Source organism: Nothoprocta perdicaria, unplaced genomic scaffold (genome assembly GCF_003342845.1).
Source record: "Nothoprocta perdicaria isolate Ctin4 unplaced genomic scaffold, notPer1 scaffold_71, whole genome shotgun sequence".
Lineage (NCBI taxonomy): Eukaryota > Metazoa > Chordata > Aves > Tinamiformes > Tinamidae > Nothoprocta > Nothoprocta perdicaria.
The window spans coordinates 3,459,686-3,483,192 of NW_020455988.1; the positions used below are offsets into that span (position 1 = coordinate 3,459,686).

Genomic DNA, 23,507 nt, shown 5'->3' on the forward strand with positions numbered 1-23,507 from the left:
GAGCTGCTGAAAGAAAGAGGGGGCTGTGCTGGATGTCCTTGCTACAGTTACAGGGTGAGTGGGAGGAGCTGATGAAAGATGCTCAAATGTTTGAAGTTTACAATATAAATTTATGGAGAAAATGTGATTCCCCAAATTTTGCAACTGTCTGGAATGTACTGTAAATATAATAATGAAAACAAACTATCAGAGTACATATCGATACTCCTGTGTGTTCTGTGTGAAGAAAGCTACGTGTATTTCAGAGGCMTTAGCAAGTACTCGGGCCTTCTGATTCCCAGCTGAGTCTGAGCTTGCAGGCGATCCCTTAGTTAATGGAGGAAACCGTATGCATAGCATCCAGTATCGACACCAGCGTGTCAACTTTGGGGACACGAAGAGACAGCCCTAGCAAAGATGTGCGAAATAATCTGTTGGGATTCCTGTCCTGCGGTCCCTTCTTCATGTGAGGAGGTGGTAAATGAGCCGCTGCTGAGCAGCACGGCGCTGGTGACATCCCTGCCAGCCCCTGCGCAGACGGGAATCGTGTCGTGCCTGGGCTGGGTGTCCACAGAGGTGGCCGGGGCGCTGACAGGGAGACAGGCGCTGTTACTTGCGGTTGTTTGGTCTGGGGGTTGGACCGTCTCTTGTAATCGCTCCGGTTGCTACTTTTTTCTTGAGTCCAAATTTTTTTCCTTCAGAAATGTCATCGTCTTCTCAGGTTTTGCTCAAGGAATCTGCTGGAAAGTTGAGGGTGGATTTTTTTATGAAGATGCTAATGGAACAGGGTGAAGTGGTTCAGCCTTTTCAGGCGAGCTTTCTTCAAAAGGCTAAGCACACATACAGTTAAGATAGTGGAAAGAAAGGGGAAAAACAAATCTGCTTTTGAGCAGCCTGACTGGAAAAAAACTTCCTCTTTTCCAGCTGCTTCAAATTAACTTGATGTAGTCATGACCTCTGTGTGTCTTACCTAGAAGAAAACATAGGGCAAACAGGGGTTCTTGTTTTCTCCTCTAGAACAGCAAGTAGGGAAATCTTTCCAACAGTGGGAATCTTAGTGTGCCACCCTGACACACCATAATGAGGAAAGAGAGGTGATTTGCATCTGCTCAGATAAAACATCGATATCCCTTCTATTTATGGAGCATCCTGAGTCACGAGCAAGTGCAGTGTTCGCATCTGCGGGAACATTTGCCTCCCCCTGGTTTGGGAAAACAAGGTTAAGTTTGAATTAGTTTTTTTTTTTTTTTTTTTTTTAAAGTTTCCATTATTTTTGAAGTTTCCAAGCAATGTGAAAGTAGATAGTACTGAAATGTAACAGGTGCCTTTAGACAGTCACCAGAGGCAAGTGTAAATTACGGACCGTTTAAATACCCTGCTGTAATGAATGCTCTGAAAGGATTAAAGCRGATGGGCCAAGCCAGGCGTTCGGAAGGCGGTTCGCTCGGGAAACGCGCTCATCCCGAGTCCCCGTCCTCCTCCCTCTCCCGCGCCGGGCCGGGCGCCCGGTGGCGCCGCAGGGATGGCGGCGGGGCGGCTCCGTGCAGCGGTCCCGCGGCAGGCGAGGCTGCGGCCGGCGCCGCTGTTCGCCCCTTCCCGCACAGGGGCCTGGGGCAGAGCCCCCGCAGGCCCCGGTGCTCGCAGCGACGGCGGTTACGGCCGTTGCGGGCGCGGTCCCCGTGCCCCGCCCCGTTGCGGGGCCTCCTGGCCACGGCTGCTCCAGGCGCAATCTCAGCCCCCCCCCACCCCGCGGCGCTTGGCCCTTCCGCCGCGCCGTAGCCGCCGTCCCCGCGCGTGCGCGGTAGCGCCAACCCGCGGGACGAATGTGGCGTTGCCTCGGCCAGGAAGCGCTTCCGGGGGAGCGGCGGCCGCGCCGTCACGTGACGGCGGCTTAAAGGGGAAGTGCCGGCGGCGGCGGCGGCGGCGGCGCGGTGAGTGCCGCGCTCCCCCCTCCCCTCCCCGCCCCCTTCTCGGCGACCGTTTGTCCGTTGTCCCCCAGGGCCGCGGAGGTGGCGGCGGCGCCGGGAGCGCCCGCGAGCCATGGCCGACGTAAGTGCGGGCCGCGGCCCGGCGGGGCGGCCGTTGGGCGCGCGGGCGGCCGTTAACGGCCCGGGCGGGGGCGGGGGCGGTTTCCCCGCGCGCTGCCCTCACGCCGCTGTCTCCCCGCAGGACCTGAAGCGGTTCCTCTACAAGAAGCTGCCGAGGTAACGCGGCGCGGGCGCTCGGGTACCGCGTCCCCTGTTTATTATAATAAACCTCGCTTGCTGTGTTCCCTGTTTATGATATCCCTCGCTTATTGTGTTCCCCATTTGTTACATTCCTCGTTTAACCCCTGTCGACASACTGTGGTTATTGAGCAGAACGGGTTTCCCAAGTCCCTCCCAAGTAGCGTCCCGTGACGGGCAGAGCCTCTCGAGGCGTTTGGTCCCGTGGTCCTCTCCCTCTCTTGTGCAGGATCAATAAAAATAAAATAAAAAGCCTTTGCCACAGATTACTGCCCATTCAGACGGTGTTTGTTTGCCCCGCAGCGTTGAAGGTCTTCACGCTATCGTCGTGTCGGACAGGGACGGTGTGCCGGTTATCAAAGGTAAACGTGAGCCAGGAGCGCCTGGGTGAACAGCGGGGTATGGGAAGCTTTCCTGGGGAAGATGGCAGGTGTCTGTGAATATCAAAATTTAAAGATTTGCATTAGATTTTTACCCCAAGTTTAATAGCATRATGTGTACCGACCATTAATCCGTGTGCTGCTTCTGAAGATTGTCCCGTAGCGCTCAGTTGTTGGAGAAGTTTTGGGAACAAATAACATGTCCCATAAACCACATGTGCACTGGGGCAGCACTAAGCTCTGTGAGGATTTGCGATGCAGTCATAGATCCCGCGTAAAAACAAAAATGTCTTTTTTTTTTTTTCCCCCCTCCACCCCGCCAGTGGCCAATGATAATGCTCCGGAGCACGCGCTGAGACCCGGCTTTCTGTCCACCTTTGCCCTTGCCACAGATCAGGGCAGTAAACTGGGGCTTTCAAAGAACAAAAGCATCATCTGCTACTACAACACGTACCAGGTGAGGCCAGGGAGCCGAGCAGCCCCTGCCCGAGCAAGGGAGGGGGCTGCCCGGGCCGCCAGCAGGCCGACGTTCRCAATATTGGTCGGGCTTCTCTCCTGCTTCGTGAACCTGAGAAGATTTGCTTGTTGGAAGTGGCGGGTTTTCTTTCTCTGGAGCAGGCAGTAACCAGCAGCTTGCTGCATGTGCTGTCAAAACAGCCTGCAGGACTTCTTATGGGGGGTAATGCGTTCTTTTATAAGCAAATACTTGTGTGTTTATGATCAGAGCCATCTAACACACATCCAGCTTACCTCAGTTATTCCTGCAGCAAATACGACTTCAAGAAAAGAACGTTTTGAAATAGCACATGCAGTGGATCACAAACTGGGAAATATCTRTTTGTGTCCTGAAACCTGCCATCCAATAAGGTTTTGCTCACTTTGAAGTCCCAGTAGTCTTAAAACCTTTTAATATGACCACAGTAAACTGGCAGCCACTTAAGCTGCACTGGGCAGGTCTGTGTGCAGAGTAACTGGTTGGATTAATGATTTTACACACAGGAATATCCTGCGTTGATTCTCTTGACACAAGTAATATATTGCTGTGCTCACAATCTGAGCCGCCCAGCTGAGGAAAGAAGTACTSCTGTACACTGAGTAGTGTATAACATACACTTACATTAAAGCAATAGACCTGTCTGCCCTCTCCCCATCTATAGCGAGCGCGATGTCCGCACTGTCCTGTGCAGCTTCCCAGCTGGGCTGATTSCAAGCAGGTAACTGCAGAAGATGAGCAGGAAGGAAACACCAGGCTTTCCATGAACAGCTTCCTGTGCTGTGAGCTCTCGTGGTGCTTTTATCGATAAATGTTGAGCAATATATAGCTTAAAAGCCAGCTGTAGGGTTCTTGCTCCTGCTTGCCTTCTGCCTTGCGGAGGCCGCTTGCCGCAGGAAGCGAGTTTGCCTCTCCAAGCTCTGACATCGGAGGCTGCTCCCTGACTCTTGCTCCTCTTCCTCGCAGGTCGTGCAGTTCAACCGCTTGCCTTTGGTAGTGAGTTTCATTGCTAGCAGCAACGCCAATACCGGTAGGTCCTCGTGATGTGTTTTAAATGTTATGGCATGTTAAGMCCCAGATGTGTGAATAGTTGAAGATGGATTACCTGCATTTACTTGAAGGTATCTTAACTCTGCTTCTGCTATCAGTTTTGTTAGAAAAAAGTGTTGTGGGGGGCTGGAAGGAGGTAGAAATTCCTGAAGGTTCTTGGTGACTTTCTGAAAAGGCTGCTGTCAGTTTGAGTTTCTGTTGCCTGTCTCTGACTTCATCCTTGCTTCTGTGAGAGAATTCACTGCCCTGGCAGTGGGTGTACAGGATTAACCAGTTGTTTTCCATTAGGGCCACATAAAATATATTAAAAAAAAAAAAAAAAAGAAGAAAGAAAGAAAATCTAACAGTTCCTAAACTGTTGCCAGGCCTGTGTAATTGCACTCCCCGCTCTTGTGATGCKGCTGCACTTACGGGGCACGTGCCCCCAGGGCGGTCGTGGCCGCCAGCAGTCACGAAGGCAGCGCAGGGCCGGAGAGGGGGTCTCCCGCTCCATCCTCTCACGGCATCTTCTGTGTTGTCTTTTCCAGGGCTGATTGTCAGCTTGGAGAAGGAGCTCACGCCCCTCTTTGAAGAGCTGAGGCAGGTAGTTGAAGTTTCCTAACCCGACAGCACAGCCCGCGTCCGGCAGCTCACAGAGAAGGAGATGGAAGAGTCAATAATCCTCGGTTGAGTAACGCGCCTCGGAAGAAATGCCACCTCCCCCTTGTGTACTAAGTAAGAATAAGTTGTACATAGTACTGAATCTGAAATGATTTACTAGTGCGTTGTAGATGGATGTTACTTTAGGCCACGTTTCCTGTATTGTGCAGTAGTGGAGAGCCCACCAAAGTACAATAGCTCCCATGGAGCTTAGCTCGGCCAGCTGAGCACGGGATGAGCAGGATACTGCGGGCTCCAGGGAGCAGCCTGCAGCTCCCTCGCTGCACAGGGAACTAGCCCTACGGCAGGACGTATCCTCTGAGTAGCTACCACTTCCTGATGGAAAACAGATTTAATTGGCTACAAAATGTTGTCAAAGATGTGGTTGGAAAAGAGCGTTATGAAAGCAAGTTTCCTAGCGGTGACGTATCTGTACAATCAATAAATCCCCCCTATTTTGCGGATTGGTGATGCTTTGGAGAAGAAGTTCTGTTAATCCGGGTGTCAGCTGCATCCTGCTTCCACACAAGAGCTGTTCTTGCAAAAGCTTTTGCTTCACGGGTTTTCCTAGTGCCCAGAGAGACGGGYCCGCCCCTCCCCTGGATGGGTTTGTGTGTAATAAGGGTGTGACACTCCTATGTTTCATGCTCTTCGTGTGGGTTCGTTACTGGTGACACTCTCGGCTCATTTACCCTTGGTTTTCCTAAGTAAATAAATCTAAATAAAATACAATATTTTTAAACGAGAGCCTAGTTGCTGTGCTGTGACATCCTGTAACGCGCTGGAGTTTCCGTGTGGAGAAGGGGCRTCAGCTGCTTGCGCAAAACCTGGGAGTTCACAGGAGGAAAACTAAGCAGCTCGGCGGGATCTTGTGGATGGATCCGCAAGCCCTGGTTCGGGATACTGCCGGGGCCACTGACCTGTGCTGCCTATGAGAAGGAGGGCTGCGCTGCTGGCCTCCTTTCCGAGCTCTCCTCCCAGAACAGGGATGCGCCAGCAGAKTATCGGATCTCTCTCTCCCCTTGTGCTGCCTCTACCTCATGGAAAATCAAAGCATTTTAATTAAATTATGGTACAGAGATACAGCAGCMTTCTGCAAGTTTTATAATGATGTTTTATTCTGAAAATTCTCTATGAAAATTTTTTACAAATATTTGGCTTTTCTAAGTTAAAGTAAAATGTTATTCCTAGGTCCAAATGTGGATTCCTTTTTCCTTAATCTGTTTTTTCCTTCTCTTAACCCTTCTCCCAGTACAGGCAGTTACTGAGAGCGGACTTGCTACCTGAGCATAGCACTGGCCAAGGCCACCTGCACGTTGGTCTTTTACCCTGCTTCATCTTGAAAATGTCTCGTGTGCCACGTTTTGCTTCTAAAATGTGACACCTTTCCAGCCCCAAAGGACTGGCCTTCCGCTTGCAAAACTCCAGTGAGCACAGAAACTATTCAGTCTTCAAAAATACATCAGGTTATTTAGAAACTGTATTTCTGTAAACTCCTAAGTTATTTTTAGAAAAGATTGTGCTCTTCTATTAATGCTGCTYATTTGTTTAATATAAAGCAAGCAGCGCTTAATTCTGGAACATCAAGTTCTCTTGTTTCATCTACCATATTCTCTACAGGGAGGGAGGGACACGCACAAAATCCCCCCTGTTTTTAAGGGAGGATTTTTCGGGATCCCGCTGGGTGCTGCTAGGAGGGCCGGTGGTTGCTGCAAGCAGAGATGTGCAGAGCCGCAGTGTCGCCCACCCGGGGCTCCTGTGGCAGCCGCCTCCTTCCTCTGCCCCTGCCCACGGATCGCTCTCCTGGCGCTGCCCGCTGCTGCCAGCACGGGGCCAGTTCCACAAATGCCCCCAGGAGTCTCAGTGTGAAGCTAAACCACATGGAAATGTCTGACAAGAACGAAGTGCTATTTGTCTATCACTTTGAAAAGGGCCTTGAAATAAGTTTAATCTTTGGCTTGCAACACAGGCATTATTTACACTCACAGCTATGGGAAAGCATCAGCTCTGACATTCTGCTTTTAACTTGTGCCCTGAGCAGGTACTCCAGAAGACATTTTCAAAGTTTCCAGAAAAGAATTAAAAATCAGCACGTGCTGCTGAAGGTTAGTTGCGATGGAGCTCGCAACACATCCTCCAGGGTGGTCTCTCTATTTCCACAGCCCCTTTAAGCAGTGAGTACCCCTGCGTGGGAGCTGAGCACGTTTCACAAATGCAACCCCTGCGTTACCAGACCAGCGCGGGGGGTTTTTTGCCACGGCCTCCGCACGGCAGTCTGGGCGCGCTGGGCCGGGTGGGCGCTGCCTGTGTCCGCAGGGCCCCGCGCAGGCACAGGATCCTCCTGGAGCCTCTGGAAACTGTCCTCGTGTCCGGCTGCYTTCCCCTGGCAGAGACGGACGCGGCGCGCGGGAATGGGAGGCGCAGCTACGGYGTGAGGGGGGCGTCGCGCTGCTCCAGCTGCTTCCGTATTTGGGACTAGGACAGAAACACAGCGCGTCACTGCCTGGGCAGGGCCGCCTCGAGGAGGACAGCACATGCCTGCGTGGTGCTTAGTCGGTGTCAACACYGACTACAGCAAGTAGCTTTTTCAAAGCTTTACGCTGTCTGCTTGTTGCTTTCTCCACAATTTAACACGTGCTGTCTGTGATGCTCTGTACTGTTCATATTCTTTGTGAGACAACATCCCTACAGGTACAAGCAATTCCTCCTTCATAACCAGGATGTGTTACACCCCAAAAATGCTAGAGCAGGTTTGCAGGCCTATACATTATCAGAACTACACATCCCAGTGTAGCTGGCCAGCAGGGCAGAACAATTGCTCCCCTCCTTGCAGATCCCAGGAACTGTGGCACTTAATAATTGTTTTCTTTCCTTCCAGCAGTGCCAAGGGCACCACGGGCTGCCTGAAGTGTGCGGCCATTTAGCAGCACCTTACCAGTTTCCAGCGCAGGATTTTGATCCACTCATCTGCTTCTATTCCAGTCTTTGCACACAGGTAGTATGTCCTTAGCGGGAACACTAAGCTGCAGGTAAAACAGTTGCAACTGTTTCTTAAATTGCTAAAAGAGTTGGTAGCTCCTCCTAAAACAGCACTATGTTCATTAAGGCTGACACAGAGGGGCTGTGTGCTTGTACAGGCCAAGTGTCACTTACAGGCCTTTACGGACCGGGGACAGGCCGAACAGACCGGGGACAGGAGAAACAGCCACGTCTGGGCACGGAAGTGGTGGCTGTGTGACCCACGGCAAGGTTTGAACACAGGCTTGGGCAGCAGTTCCATAAACTTATACATATTAGTTATATATTAGGTTATATATTATAAACTATAATTTATATAAGTTATATAAGTATATATTATATAAATATGTTATATATTAGTTATATAACTTTATATTAGTTATATATATCCTTATATATAGGATTACAGAGAACTACAGAGAATAAAATACTCCTATTCCCTTCCTATTAACCAAGAAAGGCCCTTCGTGACAGTGGTGATTCCAGCCAAGCCGAGCTGGACACAGGGCGACAAGAACAGGCTSACACATGAGAGGGAGACCAGGATTGTGGCCATCAAAGTTGCTTTGAGAAGCAACCACATTTCAAATCTCCTGAGCTGTTCTGACCTTTCCCAAAAGGCAGAAAAATGTGTAGCAATTTACCAGAAGCAATTGACTCTTTCCTGGGAGTAGTCGAACTGCACAGCTGAGCATTCAGTTAGGTCCAGTGCCCGAATTGGTTCTGTGGCCTTGAAAATAAATGGGTGTTAAAATGGAAACAGAAGGTAAAACCACTTAAGCTCATCCTCAGTACACACAGACCTCCACACACCATTTTTTTCAGACATAGGTGTGAACTACAGCCCTGTAAACATAAACTAGCAAAGCTCATAGCAGGGCTCCTGCAAGAAGAGCTCAGGACAGGAATAGGAGAGTCAGTTTAGATGCAGACAAACAACAGAGTATGTCCCTAGCACAGGAGACTCAGAGCTCGCAGCCATACAGGTTTGATGCATTATAGCATGACCAGCATGATAACTGCTTTGACATCCCTTCCATAGCACTTTCCTAGGGAATGTTTGTACAGGGGYTTGCCCTAACCATCCACCGGAGATGGAAGTAATTCCCAAAGCGCTTTMAAAGGGCTGAAGCTGGAAAGGGAGATCCCCCAAAGGAGAGCTGGGACAGCAGCCGCTACAGCGGGAGCGGCGGTTGTGACCGGCTGAACAACGTGCACATCCAAGGGCGTGGGTTGTGCGTGGGGACTGCGCGTCACTAGCACCTGATCCTGCGAAGAGCTTGATCCCGCTCAGGTGTGAGCACCCTGGCCTCGTTGCTTCTCTCCACCTCACCTGGTTTAGTGCTTTATAAGAGGCAGCTGAGGGGGAGGAGCAGCCTCCTCCTTGCTGGAGCAGCYTCTGGTGTGTGAGCCACGTCCCACAGCTCAGCAGCAGCAGCAGCAGCAAGGGGAGCACCAGGAGGCCCACCAGGAGGCCCTGCCGCCCCAGGGAAGGGCAGGGGAGGATGGAGGCCTCCTTCTGACRAGGGTTCCTTCTTGCTGGGTAAGTCACAAATGCTGCTCAACTGCTTAGTGCTCTGCCCCCTGAAATGTTATCCTTGAAACCTAAGGCAGGTTGGCTCAAACTGCAATGAAAACTGATGGTAGGCCCATAAATCAAGAGCTGTTATAAATGGTAATGCTTGAGGGGAATTGTATCCTGGTGTGTTAAAAGCTCTTACACGTTTGCTGTGGGGCTTGGCAGAGGTATGTGAAGCTCAGGTAAAGGGTTTGGCTGTGTTTTTTGGAGGATATCTTAAATGGGGGTAGAGGTGCCCTGGAGATATGTCCTGGTTTTACTCAGTTTAAGATTAAAAAATGGAATAGGAATTGCAAGGACAAAATGTTTTTTTCCTAGCTGTAACAGGTTAATCTATGGCAAAAGGCTAGGAGGGAAGAGCCCTCTAAATGAGGGTCACCACAAACTGTGCAGCTTTTTGGGAATCAAAGGATTAAACCAAGGGAGGGAAAACATACATGCCACATTTGCAGAASTGCCCCAAAAGGCATGTTGAGTAAATGCCCCAACAGGCTGGCTGGCTCTTAGTTAGCTGCAGTGGTGACATGCGTGTAGGAAGCAGAGGTGTGAGGGAGCTGCACCTTTCCTCTGCAGAGACTTAGAGTAGAACTGGTGTTTGCTACTTACTGTCTGGTCTTTGAAATACTTGAGTTCGTTCCTGTGCAGCGTAAACCACCGTGTCTTCCAGTTCTGAAAGATGGGGACGGGAGGGAAATCCTCCTGTGAGAGCTGCAGTGTAACACGACGTAGGGAGAAGAGCCCTGGTTGTAGGTTGGCTTTGCTGCCCCCCGAGCACCCGTAACTATGTGCCCTATAGAGCGATGCAGGCAGAGCTGTCTCGGCTCCGGCTCCTCTCTGGTGGTGTGCGCGACTGCAGGGTGGAGGTCAAGAACAGAGCTTTTCTTACCTTGACTATTCTGCCTTGTTTGACCAAATATCCTTCTTTTGTACCAAGCTGTGAAGTAAGAAGGACAGGGAAGGGGGTTAGATGTGGGGCTGTGCTTGTATTTCAAGGAAAGGGAGGGGGTTAGATGTTGCCTTTATCCCTGTGGGGCAGCAGCCTATTGACGCTGAACTATCACTGCTTGCTCCATCYCTGCTCCTGCACGTGCTGCTCCCTTTGCACAGCCACATTCCTGCTGTGGGGGGAAAGCTGGGAGCTGTGAGAGCCCCTGCCCCTCTGGGCCAGCTCCTGGCTTGTACCTTGTCAATCACACACAGTAAACCAGAAGCAGCCAGGGTCTGATGGCTGCTTGAGTTGGACACAGCCGTCTCCTTGAAATACAAGACCTTGGGAAGAACCAAGAAGTGTTGTTTATTTGGGTGCTTCCTTCTATCTARGTTAACGGGGATAAGGTCGAAATTCAGACATGCTTATTGAACAACTGGCTTTCAATTCAGATGCTTCCTGAAACTCTATGTAGGGATCTAGTTGTGAGACTGTTCCCCTTTTAAACAGATTATTGTCTRGTGAATTGCTATTTGCTTTGGAAAAAAAAAAAACTGGGCTTGTTGGTTGTGTGTCAAAGGGTCATATTTCCTTGGAAATCAAGTTGGAACAGCCCAGCTGTGAATGACTGACAGATAWTAAAACTCTTCTATGTTTTAACCACTTTATGTTAATCCTTATTAATTTAACTCTTTTTCTCAAAAAAACAAGTCACCTTTCTCTCTGTTCTGGGCACTCCTGTCCTAGACAAAACACCTGTCTTGCTTGGATATGAGACACTAGGGATTTAAAGTCTCTAATTACTGTCCAAGTGAGTCACAGATGTCAGAGCAGGTGGCCCAAGTGGATATGAAGATGTTCTCTTGTTTCTCATACCAGAAAGGCAGAGCTTCTAACGTGACACAGCTTTTTTTACTGTGCTCATAATTATTAGGGGTGCAAGTAGGGAGGCTCTTCTCTATCGTRTTGCTGGACACGAGTCTGTGGCAGAATTCAGCAAGTGTTTTGGCGCTTTAAGGCAAGCAGATTGTGAAGGGTGGTGTGTGTATGTCTTTTTGAAGAAGCTTTGATCTGAAAATGTCATTTAAAAAATATATAATCAAGATCTGTAATAACCTCCTTGAATCATGCTTCGGGTTGGGGTCCCTTCCTGTCCTAGGAATACTTTATTTTTTTTCCCCTTCATTTCAAAGGGCCACTTTCTAATGATGTTAAAAAGTTGGAGCTGCTCTTTCCCTCTTTCCTGTGAGGCTGGACATTGCCAACTGTCCATAACATAAGAAATGGCAAATTTGTCTAGTATCACTAGCTGTTTGCTGTCAACTAATCCTCCTATTCACCAAGTGAGACAAAATGCGAGTAAATCTTGTGATAGTTTCCCAGTTCTGTTACTTGCAGTATTCCTCCCCTCACCTCTGGAGAGAAGAAACTTCCCACTGGCTGTAAAAGGTTTGCCCCACAGGAGCTTCCTGTGCAGCCCACCCGGGTGTTACTGGATACAGCCCCACTCCGGTCTGAAAGGACTGGGAGGGACCCTTCTCTCACGCTTGTCTTGTGGGTGTGTGGTGAGGGAGGAATTGCAGAGAAATCACTTAAAAGCCTCAAGCAAGGGGAGCAAATACAGAGGAGCTGTGTTTGGATGGGCCAGGTATGTGGGTCAGGTCTGGGAATGTTTTCCCGCTGACTGCACTGAAGGCCTTGGAGACAAAGAGCATGAAGGGCCCTATTTGTCGTGGGACTGTATCTAATAAAACTTCCTGTTCTGCTTTTATTGACTAAGCCTTCCCATGTTTAACAGCCCATAACAGCCAGAATTACTGGTGTTTTCCACAGCTGATTTCAGCCTTTGTGTTAAACTGGGGCCGGAAGAAAGCCCTTGTGCCGCAACCCAACATACGGAGGGYGCGTTTGGGATGAGATCCTCTTCCGTCTTTCCCGTCTGCATGGCCGTGTGGACTCGCACGGACTCGTAAATGGAGGGTTCCTCCACCCTGCGGGGATAGGGGTGCTTCAGTACGATCAGGGTTCCTGGAAAGGAAAGGAGCAATAGTGAGTTATAGGGTCCCAATTACTGGGGGCTCTTATCGAAGAGCTGCATTTTTAGACTACCTACAGTAGCGAACAACCTCCTGAAACYAGTAACTGCTGCAACATCCCATCTTACTGCTGTTAAACGGTACAAAACATSGCTGTATTTCTATTTTGTGCTGGTGTCACCAGCCCTTAAAGAGCAGGGATGTTTGGTTTGCCAAGAACCGGACTGGAAACCTACAAATATCTTCATTATTTGGAAGTGAAATATAGTAAGTTTTGTAGTAGGCAGGGCTATAAAGGGAAGGGCTATAAAGGGAAGTGGAAAAATGATATATGAAGCAAGCAACTGAAATGTGGTCACAGACACAGGAGTGTAGGCAAACATGAGATAATCAACTGAGAATAGGCCCCAAGTCTGAATCAACTTAATTTTCCCTAGTCTGGGAAGGGGAGAAAGATGAAAAGTGGTTTACCACTTGATGGAGGTTCTCAGACTTCCTCTTATCAGCTTCCATTGACCTATGGAAGCTGCTCCTAGCCTGTTGCACAGGCTCAGAGTACTATCCTGTGTGCATCATAGACACTCTTATATAGGGATTAGAAGAATATTTTAGAAGGTTTGTTTTTCTAGTCAGTCCTCCACCTCTTTTCTTCCACAAAAGATGCTTTCATATAGTTATTCTATAACTATTTAAGATCTAGTAAAAGCTGATCCAGCTGCCCTGCATGCTTGTGTTTCTAAGGAAGAACAAAAGCTAGTGTGTAGCCACCTTCTTGGAAATTTTAATCAAGTTAGAGTAACTTTGGCTTTTCTGTCTGTCTTGTGATTCTAAGTTCCTAAATGGTTTCCAAATGCAACTAAAAGTTGGTAAATAAAACAACAAATGGGTAAGAGTAAAATTTTAATCTTGTCACTTTGGAAATTGTTAATATCGAGATGTGTATTGCTTAGCCTCTGTCAGTCTTTGAGAAACTCTCACAGATGACATTAGCCTTAATTTCCTCTTGAATTATCTGTAGTTCAGGAGGAAGTGTCAACTTGGACGTAGCAAAAATGAATGTGAATGTGCAGAGCGAAGCAGAAATGAAGCCGTAGTGGGTGAGGGTTGGAGCCCAACTTGCTGCAAGCCCTGCCCTGCACAGAGTAACTGGTGCTGCAAGCCCTGCCCTGCACAGAGTAACTGGTGCTGCAAGCCCTGCCCTGCACAGAGTAACTGGTGCTGCAAGCCCTGCCCTGCACAGCCCGCGCTGCAGGGCTGAGGCCGGTGTGCCCAGGGAGGCCCTCGTGGGCTCTCCTGGCGGAAAGGTAGCTCCGGTGGAGGAAAGGGGAAAATAGTTGCTATTTTCGGCTTCTTTATTGCAACTCTTCATGTTTTTTAGCATTTCCAACTTACATTTAAGAGGTGTCACAAAGCCAGCAGAATCTGATTAGGGAGCTTTGGGCTGGCAAGTGAGCCCATCACTCAGCACCATTGATCCTGTCTGCAGAGATCACATAACACCAAGCCCTTAATTACTAATGTCTGTAACAGAGGCGATGAATGTGTGCCTGAATATTTCTGTATGTCATCTGAAACCTTTACAAGGTTAGGCTTGGGAGTGTCATGTGTGACTTGGGGGAGAAAAGAGCTTTTTGGTACAAAAGATAGACTTCAGAATGTCTGAAGAGGAGCTTATCAGCAATAAAGGTAGCCAATAAAGATGGGAGTAAAAGGAGCTTGTGATGCATTACAGCAAAAAAAAACTGTGCACGTGGGGCTCTGCTTACCTGTCTCGCTTCCAATTAAAGGTTGATTTGCGAAATGCATGACCAATTCCTTCAGGTTAGAAAATTCATTAAATCCAAATTTGAATGTGGTTCCTGTATGTTCCACGTGGAAGTGTTTCACAGAATCTTTTCCCCTACAATAGAAAATGAAAAATCTGTCAAGACATAAATGCCCAAGACATGTGGGTACCTACAGTCCATGAGTAGCAGTTTTCATTGCAGGAGATCTGGAGTTGCAGGGCCTGCTTCATACGGTGGCCTGCAGTTGAACAGATACAAAGGAGTCCACAGGTTGCAGGTTGAGTTTCTCTGTCCTGGCAGTAATATCAGTGTTATTGCCATCCCACACAAATAGGCAACACATTTTAAAAATCAAATCTGGCGTTATCCCTGATTCCCACATGTGTATAGATTTATTTACTTTAGACACCTAAGGCCTTTTTACTTCCCATGCAGAAGGTGTTTCGAGGTCTGCTCTGCACGCAYGCGAATGGTCTCTTTGCCACGGGCAGTGTCTGATGTGACCTACAGCCCGTTGCCCCTCAGGGCAGCCGCATCCCTTGTTTGGGAAGGCTGCCTGTGTTTAGGGTGTGCGAGGGGCCCCCCTGCCCTTGTGGGGCGGCTGCTTGCTCCGAGGTCCAAAGCCAGCCACGCACCTGGGGCACCTCGCTCGCGAGGAGGCCGTTTCTGTTCATGGTACTGGTAACCAGCCAAAACAGTCCAGGCAAAATCAGGCTCAGGGAAAAAATATGTTCAGTATATATGCTGAAAATGTGTAGATAAAATGAGTAAATAGAACACTTTAAAGTGGAAATCAGTGTTTCAACAGAGTTGAAAGAGCACTGCCACAAAACTAATGTAATTCAGTAAAATATGAGGATCTGGGCTCTGGTTTGGGATAYGCTCTGTGCTTCCAGTAACTCAGTAAGGGATTCTTGATTTCATGTGGAGAGTTGATTGAAGTACTAGAATTGGCCTGAAGGAGGCTCTTTTAGTTATTTTAAGGCTAGACTTAAACTTGTGAATTTGACTGCTTTGTTTAATTTCTTTTAATAGGGAATAAAAGCTAAAGTATTTTAACAATTTAAGTTTTATCCTAATAGATGGATTGCAGAGCCAGACCCCAGTCAGCRCACTCACATACAGGCACCCCCTCAAACCTGTTGTATAAATGGCTGTCCATAGTGTCCATAATGTCTACAGTGTCTATAAGTATGGGAGTGCTTGCTCTAGGATCTCCATAAAAGGCCAGTGAAGTAAATTGTATTTGTGTCTCCTACCTCTGTGGAACAGGGCAGGCACAAATAGTACTTTCCTCAGCTTCCAAATGGCTCCACTTCCAAATGATAATGGCTCCTGGTACTGAGTGCATGGAAAATCGCTCAGCTCAAGGGCATGTGCTGTGTTCTTGCCTACTAGCACTGTGAAGAACTAGTGCAATGTATCTATTATAGTGGCCTTAGCCCAAAGAGTTCCTGTGATCCAGCTGAGCTCTGGTCACTAATCATCCGTATGCTCAGTTTGCAGTGAAGTTAGGTCAAAGGCACTGCTTTTTTAGCCTTTGGTAAGTGTGTAAGATATGTTAAGTCTCTTTTAATTAAAGTACTACTCAGTTTCCATTCATCTGATGGGCAGCAACTGCCTTGGTGTCCAAGATGTGTGCGTGTCGCAGCCTCTTTGAAGGGTCCTTAAATGTGCTCAGTAGCGAGGCCCAGGCTGAGCTGTGTGTGCCYTGTTGCCTGCATCCTCAGCTGATGCAAACGCTGCAACTGGGATGCTTTCAAGGGCATGATGCTTGTTATTCTGGGATGTTGCTCATATTGGTCATGCAGTCCTAGCTAAAACAGTGTTAGCCCAGTATGGGGGAGACTTGCTGGAAATACCTCATCTCACAGAGATGGATGTTCCTGGGAATGGGTACAGGGAGCTGTATAGGAGCACACTGTCCAGAAACTGGTCATGTTATCAATTATTATCTACATGTTTAGTACTATGCTTTCTTTCTCATACACCTTTTCTACTCCCCTCAGTCTATTTCTTGAACTCCTGTGACTGGCAAAGATTTTTATATTCAAAGATGCAAGAACAAGCCTATACCATCAAGCTAYATCATGTTGTTTCTCCCTAGGAAAATGAATTCATACTCTGAACTGGAAATGCTCTATTTTTTTCCAAAATCTTTTTTCTTTCTATCAATGTATCATTCAGCAYGATTTCACCATTAGAAACATATATTTTAAATAGCTCCTGTTTGCACCATCAGAAGAAACTTGTAGGTCACCTCAACGCAGGAGAGCTGCAAACAAATATGGGAATAAGTGAAGAYCTCAGAACCCTCATCTGGTGATAGATAAAACCCAGGTGCTCTGCATGTGTCCCTACCTTACAGAGAGGGAGTACAGGCCTTCCTTTTCATTGCTCTTCCTCAAGAGGTAGCTCCCATCCTGCCCGTTGGAGAGCAGCAGCGCTTCCGCCGCGTGCCGGGTGAGGCTGTCGTGGTACCACCTGGGAAGGCACAAACAGGGGGAAACAGCTGAACTGCTGCTCGTAAGAGGGGTAAAAACTGAACTGCTGCTTGTTGGTAGCCACGTGGTTGGCTTTGGGCTGCTGCGGTGTGAAGCCAGGCAGGGCTGGAAAGGCAGGCCCGGAAAGGCAGGCGCAGGGCTCCGTACCTGGGCTGCGACAGCAGTGGGTTCCTGCTCTTTGCCCAGCTCACTCAGCTGGTGCAGGGCTCTGCCCCTCAGCAGCCTCCGCTGGTCTCTCTTGAAGACGGTGTTCCTTACAAACTTGTAAGCAGCTGACAGTTTGAATTTAAAAAAWAWATATATATAYATGCATATCTCCAAGTTAGGCTGCATGAGCAATGAGACGTTACCTTAACGTAAGGCGATGTAGGTGCAGGCAGTTTTGGAGGGGTGCTGTTCAGGTCCCTGGTCTGTTTGCTAATTCTGTACTTCCTGACCTAGCTGCACGCTCCAGGGCACTTCCCCTTTCGGGGCAAGTAAACACCACTGCTAAGAAATCCCCTCCCAAATCCTACGCATGCTGACAGTTATGTGTACAACTTCAGGTGCAAAGGCAAGGGGAAACAGAGCCTCTCTGAGCAGAAGGAGCCTTTGGTGCATCCCTGTTGCGCGGTATCGTGGCATCCCTCRTGCTGCAGGGATGTGCAAGGGCACCCGTTGCTCCTCCTCTGCTCGCTGCGAGTGGCACCTAAAGGAGGCAGCCGCCCACCCTGCRCCCCTGGGTTTAAAGCCTGGCTTTAGAGGCTGCCTGTTCCAAAGGGCAGCAGATTGATGGATGGTCCTGGGAAAGACTTCAGACTGTAAACCCTATGGAAGGCAAGATCCCTGTGAAACTTAATCCTGGCAGGATATTGCAGGTTTGGCTCTAGGGTGTGCTCTGTGGGCTGGCTGCGCTGTAAGGAATAAAATAATGAATATTTAAAGATCAAAGGGTCATCCTCTGAAGCACCTGTTAGCCAAAGTCTGCTCTGGGATTAGCTGCCCAAGTCGGGAGCAGCCAAAGGTCGGGTCTGTCCTGGTGCCAGGAGGCTGGTGCTGGCACCTGTGCTTGCCCAGACCGGGAGTGGGAAGGTGGCACCAAGGCACTGACCAGGGAACTTGACCATGGTGCAGCACCCCAAAAACAAACACACAACACCCCACAGAACACCCTGCTTGGGGAAAACAACATAGCCATAAGGCCCATATCTTAATCTCTGGTGAAAAGGTTGCACCATTCTATCCTGAATATGCGGTCATTTAAGGCAAAAATCCCTTAAATGTTAAGGTSTCCCTGCTCGCTTCCAAAGGCAGAAATGGTGCCGTGGTATGGCTCTTCATGCCACAGTAACTATTATATGTGGTTATTTTTTCCATATTTCTCCTGTTAGCGAAATATCAGAGATATATCGGAAAATTCCCCCTCCCAAAAGACAATTGCTGCTGCTTGAACCACACGAATGGTCACAGAGAACYTGTTCCAATCACACTGAACAAGGTACAATTTTAGAAACCTGTGGCAAATTTGGTAGCTCTATCTCCCTACCTAATTAAAACAGAAAACTAATARAATGCAACAAAAGGCTTTACAAATATATGCCTTTTTGAAGCTTTTAAAGCTTTTACTAAGACCATGAGCGAACATTCTAGTTATTTACTTTCTTGGGAGAAAACTGCATTCTGTCTTACCGGCATTTTCAGTTTGAACCACGTTATCTTGTGTACGGGGCTATTTATAAAAGCCCTTCCAAAATTCACCTCTATTTGACTCAGCCTATAGATCTGGTATTCACTTCAGGAATTCCAGAAATAGTCTCTKTTAGGTGCTGATACCTGTCAGACCGGGCACGACTTGCCTGGGGCCCCTGATGGACATCTCTGAAACAGCAGATGAGGAGGGCAAACAGGGAGCCAAGCTTTCCCCTGCCTCAGAGCATCGATAAATCCATAATTTTGACAGGTGCCCTTGGTCTTGGGCTTCAAATCTGTGTTTTGAAGATGTAAATTCTTCTAGGAGTGTTGCTCTAGCTGTGGATAACCCAGGGAGTGCTGTTACTTCTGGATCATCACCTCAGCCCATGCTCAATGGAAACCCTTGCTGGGTTTTTCAAAGCAAAATGTTTTAACTGCCTTTGGTTTTTACTGTTTGGAGTGATGCTCAGCTCCGAGGTGTGCCCAGCTAAGAGAGGTGCTGCACAAAAGCAGCAAGGACTGTGCTTAATTTTTGTGCCCTCATCAGAGGATCTTCCCAGCTTATTACAGGTGTCTTGACTGTCTGTTGTAGGAGGTCAGGCAGTTTCTGAGTTCCCCCTGGGAAATAGGAAGGAGGTTACCCGTAGCGGGCCGGGTTATCCATCTCCCGTGCCCTCAGGAAGCAGCGCGTCGGTGCGATGCTSCTGCCCGCGGCCGGCACGCGGAGCGGCTCCGTCCACCCGCTCGCCCACCAGAGCCGCCCTGGGGGCACGTGCGCCCTCAGGATGGCTGCTTTCCCAAGCTGTTCCAGAGAAGATATTTATTCTTTTTTTCACAGTGGTAAATACTGGTAGACTTGGCTTTTTCTTTTCTGCAGCACAAGCTGAACTGTCCTATACCTGGAAACTATAAACCTGCATCAAGAAGCATGCTCCTACTTAGCTGAGAGGAGTTATGCCACTGCTGGATGAAGCAAGTAGCAAAGYATTGGTTATCTCTCTGGGCCAGATGCTTTCTATTTGCCTTTTCTGCAAAAGTACTCTGCACAACAGCCTCATGGGTTTCTGTAGGCTGGACTTTAGCAGCTTCCTGACCAGACTGACAAACTCTAGAAACCTCCCCTATTATCAGGAAGTCAAAAGGGTTCTCTGTACTTCCCATCAGTAAAACAAGATTTTGCAATGTTTCTCAGGACTTATGAACTCGCAGAGCTCTAGAAAATCAATAAGAAAGGCAAGAAGCTTAGATGAATGCTAAGAGGAGTTATAGGTGACATGCGATCAAAAATGGTATTTGTTAGACACCCTTTCAATCTATAACGCTAAAAGACTAAATGATTCACCCCTGCAAAGTATGCTGCTGGAATAAAAAGGTGCCATTTCACAGAGGAAAAAATATTATTTTAAAATGGAAATCTAAGAGCCATCAGTGTATCCAGCCTTGAAGTTCTTTATCTCTCAGCAGGTTTTCACTAGTTCAGCTTCTGCTTCTCACTTTCATTTTCTCTTCCCCTTTTCTCAACTGACTCTGTTCTGGCTTTCACCCATTTCTCCTTTAAACTCACTACCTGGTTCTCAACTGTCACAATTTTGCCCTTGAAAATATTATTTTTCCCTGCTAGGAGCATAGATGAAGGCAATTTCTTCTGATAATTTACCCTGTCTTAGTCACTTCGATTCATGGGCACAGAAATAATATTTTTTATCTCACAACTTAGGCCTCGTGGTCTAATTTCAAAAACTTGTTTCTTCCTCCCTGGTTCTTTTCTCCTCTGAAAGACCGAAAACAAAGCAGCATCACCAGAGCTGCATTATGCTGGCACCAAAGCCATGTTACCACACCAGCCTCCAAGGAATTACCTGGATGAGAGGCTATTCCGCATTCCCATCTCTGGAGCAAGTGAACGTGTGAGTTAGGGAAGGGAGCTCTCCACCCTCACGCTACACACCATCAGCCAGAGGAGTTTGTGCCACAGTGCAGGGGCTGATGCTTTCAGCAAAAGTAGCAATAAATCCTGCTGGAAGCCAAGAGCTGACTCTAGGAAGAGCTGAGGAAGACTCTAAGTTGGCTTCTTCTTTCTTTAAACACAGGTGTTTCTTTTGGTCTGTCTCCTTTAACAAATTCCCTATCTATACATTTTAGGGGAATGTTAATTCTAGCATCTTTTTAATTCAATGTTATACTTATTTTGGTCCTTCTCTTCATTGGACACTGGTTCTAGTTATAAACATCTTTACAGTGGAGTTCATTTTACTCTGAATGCTGACTGTGATATCTGACCACTCAAACTCAAATAATTATATAACAATTATCTGACCACCCAAATAATTGAGAGCTCCCAATACACGCAAGCCACTATTTTCCCTCAGCATAAAGGATTAAAGGGGGAAAAGTGATAGATGTGGCTTTCTTTTGGTGTGATCTAAGTGGTCAAAAAGTATATCTTGATAAATACTGAGGCTTTGGAGAGAAACAGTCCAATCTAACAACAATTATAGACATTTTTAAATTTTTCCAGCGGCTATGGTTGTCCTTGAACCCTAAGTTAAATGGTTAATCCCTATGGTGGTTAAATGGTTAGATGGTTAAATCCTTATTTCTTGTTCAATTTCAGTGATGGATGGGATACTTGTACAGCAGGAGTAAGCAAAGGTTGGGTTTTTGCATACTTCTTTAGTGTTTGGACCCCACAGCAAAATGACATTCTTGATGGTTTCACTCTTTAAGCCTTTTTTTCTGCATTCTTCTCAGCTTCAACATTTCCCATGTAATTACTGAAGCATGAAGTAGGAACAAAGCAACGAAGGCACTTCAACCTAGGAAGGATTCAGGTAGATTTTACACTGCAAACTCTTCTACATTGCTGTCCACTTGCAGTTTGGGTTAGCAGCTGAACTGGCAAAATATGAGGGCATTGCGGTACTCCATCTTCTTTCTCTCAGAAGCAAAAAAAAAGTGCTTCCCATTTAACACTTCTTGAAACCTTCTCCAACTTCTTTGTGGTTTTCTTATTTTGTCTTTTGGATCTTGTTCTTCTTGGGTTTTTTGTTTTTTTTTTCTACAACTTAAAGCAGAAGGTCTAAAAATAACCTCCTTCAATTTCCTCCAAAAGGCAGGTGAATTTCAAAGTTGCTCCTCATGTGAATGGCTTTTGTCTCTGTAGGTCTTTATTATTGCAATGACGTATAAGAAGTTTAAAGTAACAACAACAAAAAACATACACTAATATAAGTCCAAGGCCATACTCTGATTCAGGTCTCATTTGTGGTAGGCACTGTGCTGGTATTAAGAAGAAATTGTCACTGTCGCAGAACTGGAGACAGTTTATGAGGAAAGGGGTGGAAGCCTTGTGGTGGCTGATGATTTAAAGTTATGGTCTATGTCTGTTGAGCACCAGTTTTCACAGCTGATAATACATAGCTAGATTTAAAAAAAAGTCACTTCATGCATAGTTAATATGCAATCTGAAGCCAGAGGCAATTCTTTCCTCTTGACAAAATTCAAGAAAAGTGGACCTAATAGCAGCTGGAATAAGGGCTTCAATCAGCAGCTCCACAGGAGTCTTTGYTCAGCGTGCTTATTCACATTTATTTGATTTAGCTCAAGAGGTTGCTCTGTCTTGCTCTAGTGTGAAGTTTCCACTTTACACGGAAGAAGTATTTTAAAGCTGGAGATTGTCTTGCATCTTTGTAGTCTTCTCATTCTCAGGTTTGCCACCTTGCTTGATCTAGGTCAGGCTGGGATGCTGCAGGGTGAGGATGAATTCCTCACCAACTGCAAAGCTATCTGTGAGCACAGACCCCTGTTGCAGCCTGATTCAGGCTGTACAGCCTGAACCAATTCTGGTTTTGCAACATGCAAGGCTAGTGATTTGCAATTACATTTCCCTCAACTGCTGAAATGCAACCTATTCCTGTGCAGCAAAGATGATTTTTTATTTTTGCATGAGAGTAATTTTTCGAGCATAAAAGGAAAAATGCATAACAGACATTCTGTGTTACAATATTAAGTGACTTAATTCACTCAGTATTGCTAGATGCTTCAAAAGCAGGTTCTTAGCTAATAGGTGCTCCCAAGTGGGGGAAGATGACACCTTGCAGGGGTAACTGCAAGTCTCTCCAGCCCTTCACTAAGTAAATTTGAAATAGACGATCAAGTTGTCTTATGATAACCTTATTTTCACTCTCGCCTCCTTCTGAATTAGCAGACAACACCAGAGCCCTTYTGCTTTCTGCATCTTGCTGCTCTTATTTTTCCTGCCTGATCTGCACCTCCACTTAGCTGTCCAGTCGCTGGGTGCTGCTTTTCCAGCCTCAGTGTCTCCTCATGGGCCGCAGTGCTCTGTGTGGGAACGCCTTGGGGCTGCAGAAAGCCAGACCATGAGTGCATTGCATTTAAGGATGGCCAAGGGTGGAGGAGGAGGAGGAAGCTGTTGCAACTTTTGCCCTTCCTCTTGCTTCTTGGCTTTTACTTTCCAAGCGTGGGTGCTTCAGCGGGGGCATGTAGTCCATGGCCTGGAGGAGCCGTGTTGGGCTGGCAGTGGTGCAGGTCCGTGTGGGATAGTGTGGTGCGAGCTGTGCTTTCCTTGGCGGCATTTAAACGGTGTTTAGAAGATGCTAGGTGGTGAGCGAGCCAACGGATGATGCTTATTACTGTTGATAATCTTTCTAGTAGCTGTTTCTTTCTTCTCTCCTAGTTATTTTACAAATACCAGTCTATTTGCTGTGTGTCACCTGCCACTGTGCTCTGCATCCAAGCACCTCAAACCACCAACCCAAATGCAGCGTGGGGCTGCATCTCTGCAAACAATGCTACCTATTTTGTCCCTTGTAGTACAGTTGGCAGCTTATTTTTCCTCCTCTTTGCTGCCTCCTGCAGAGCTGCCCTGCAGGGAGCACCATTGGGTAAAGGGGGCGACCGTGAGGGGGCGCCATTTTGTGATGGGGTGACTGCAGCGGGGGGGGGCGCGCCATTTCGTGACGGGGGCTACCGCGAGGGGGCGCCATTTCGCGAGGGGGTGACTGCAGCGGGGGGAGGGCGCCATTTCGCGAGGGGGATCCCCGTGCCCTTCCCGTGCCGCCCGGGGCTCCGAGCTGCGCCATTGCGCAGCGGGGTCTTACCCGAGCGCCTGGAGCTGCTCGGCGAGCGGCGGCGGCGCATCCCCGCGCTGGCTCTGGCTCATGCTGGTGCTCGCGGCGCGGCGGGGAGGCGCTCGGGC

General features: G+C 47.9%; 2 protein-coding genes across 2 annotated transcripts; one reads left to right on the plus strand and one right to left on the minus strand.

Moving 5' to 3' along the window:
• Positions 1–1,981: 1,981 nt before the first annotated feature.
• LAMTOR3 (late endosomal/lysosomal adaptor, MAPK and MTOR activator 3) lies at positions 1,982–5,315 on the plus strand. The gene is made up of 6 exons (XM_026050905.1): positions 1,982–2,028; positions 2,149–2,183; positions 2,508–2,566; positions 2,908–3,041; positions 4,044–4,107; positions 4,655–5,315. The coding sequence occupies exons 1-6, from the start codon at positions 2,020–2,022 to the stop codon at positions 4,726–4,728; spliced, it is 375 nt and encodes a 124-aa protein (XP_025906690.1). The 5' UTR covers positions 1,982–2,019; the 3' UTR covers positions 4,729–5,315.
• A 1,875-nt stretch (positions 5,316–7,190) lies between these two features.
• On the minus strand, positions 7,191–23,471 carry DAPP1 (dual adaptor of phosphotyrosine and 3-phosphoinositides 1). Its single transcript, XM_026050861.1, has 9 exons — positions 23,410–23,471; positions 16,476–16,598; positions 14,094–14,227; positions 12,189–12,319; positions 10,250–10,297; positions 9,970–10,032; positions 8,429–8,514; positions 7,702–7,789; positions 7,191–7,241 (listed from the first exon to the last, which is right to left on the minus strand). Exons 1-9 carry the CDS (start codon positions 23,469–23,471, stop codon positions 7,191–7,193), a joined length of 786 nt encoding a protein of 261 aa, XP_025906646.1.
• Positions 23,472–23,507: the final 36 nt, after the last annotated feature.

Bases quoted from the DNA above. Each gene is read 5' to 3' on its own strand.
- LAMTOR3 (XM_026050905.1), top strand. The intron at 2,184-2,507 runs GTAACGCGGCGC...TTTGCCCCGCAG, and splicing joins CTCTACAAGAAGCTGCCGAG to CGTTGAAGGTCTTCACGCTA. The intron at 3,042-4,043 runs GTGAGGCCAGGG...TCTTCCTCGCAG, and splicing joins GCTACTACAACACGTACCAG to GTCGTGCAGTTCAACCGCTT.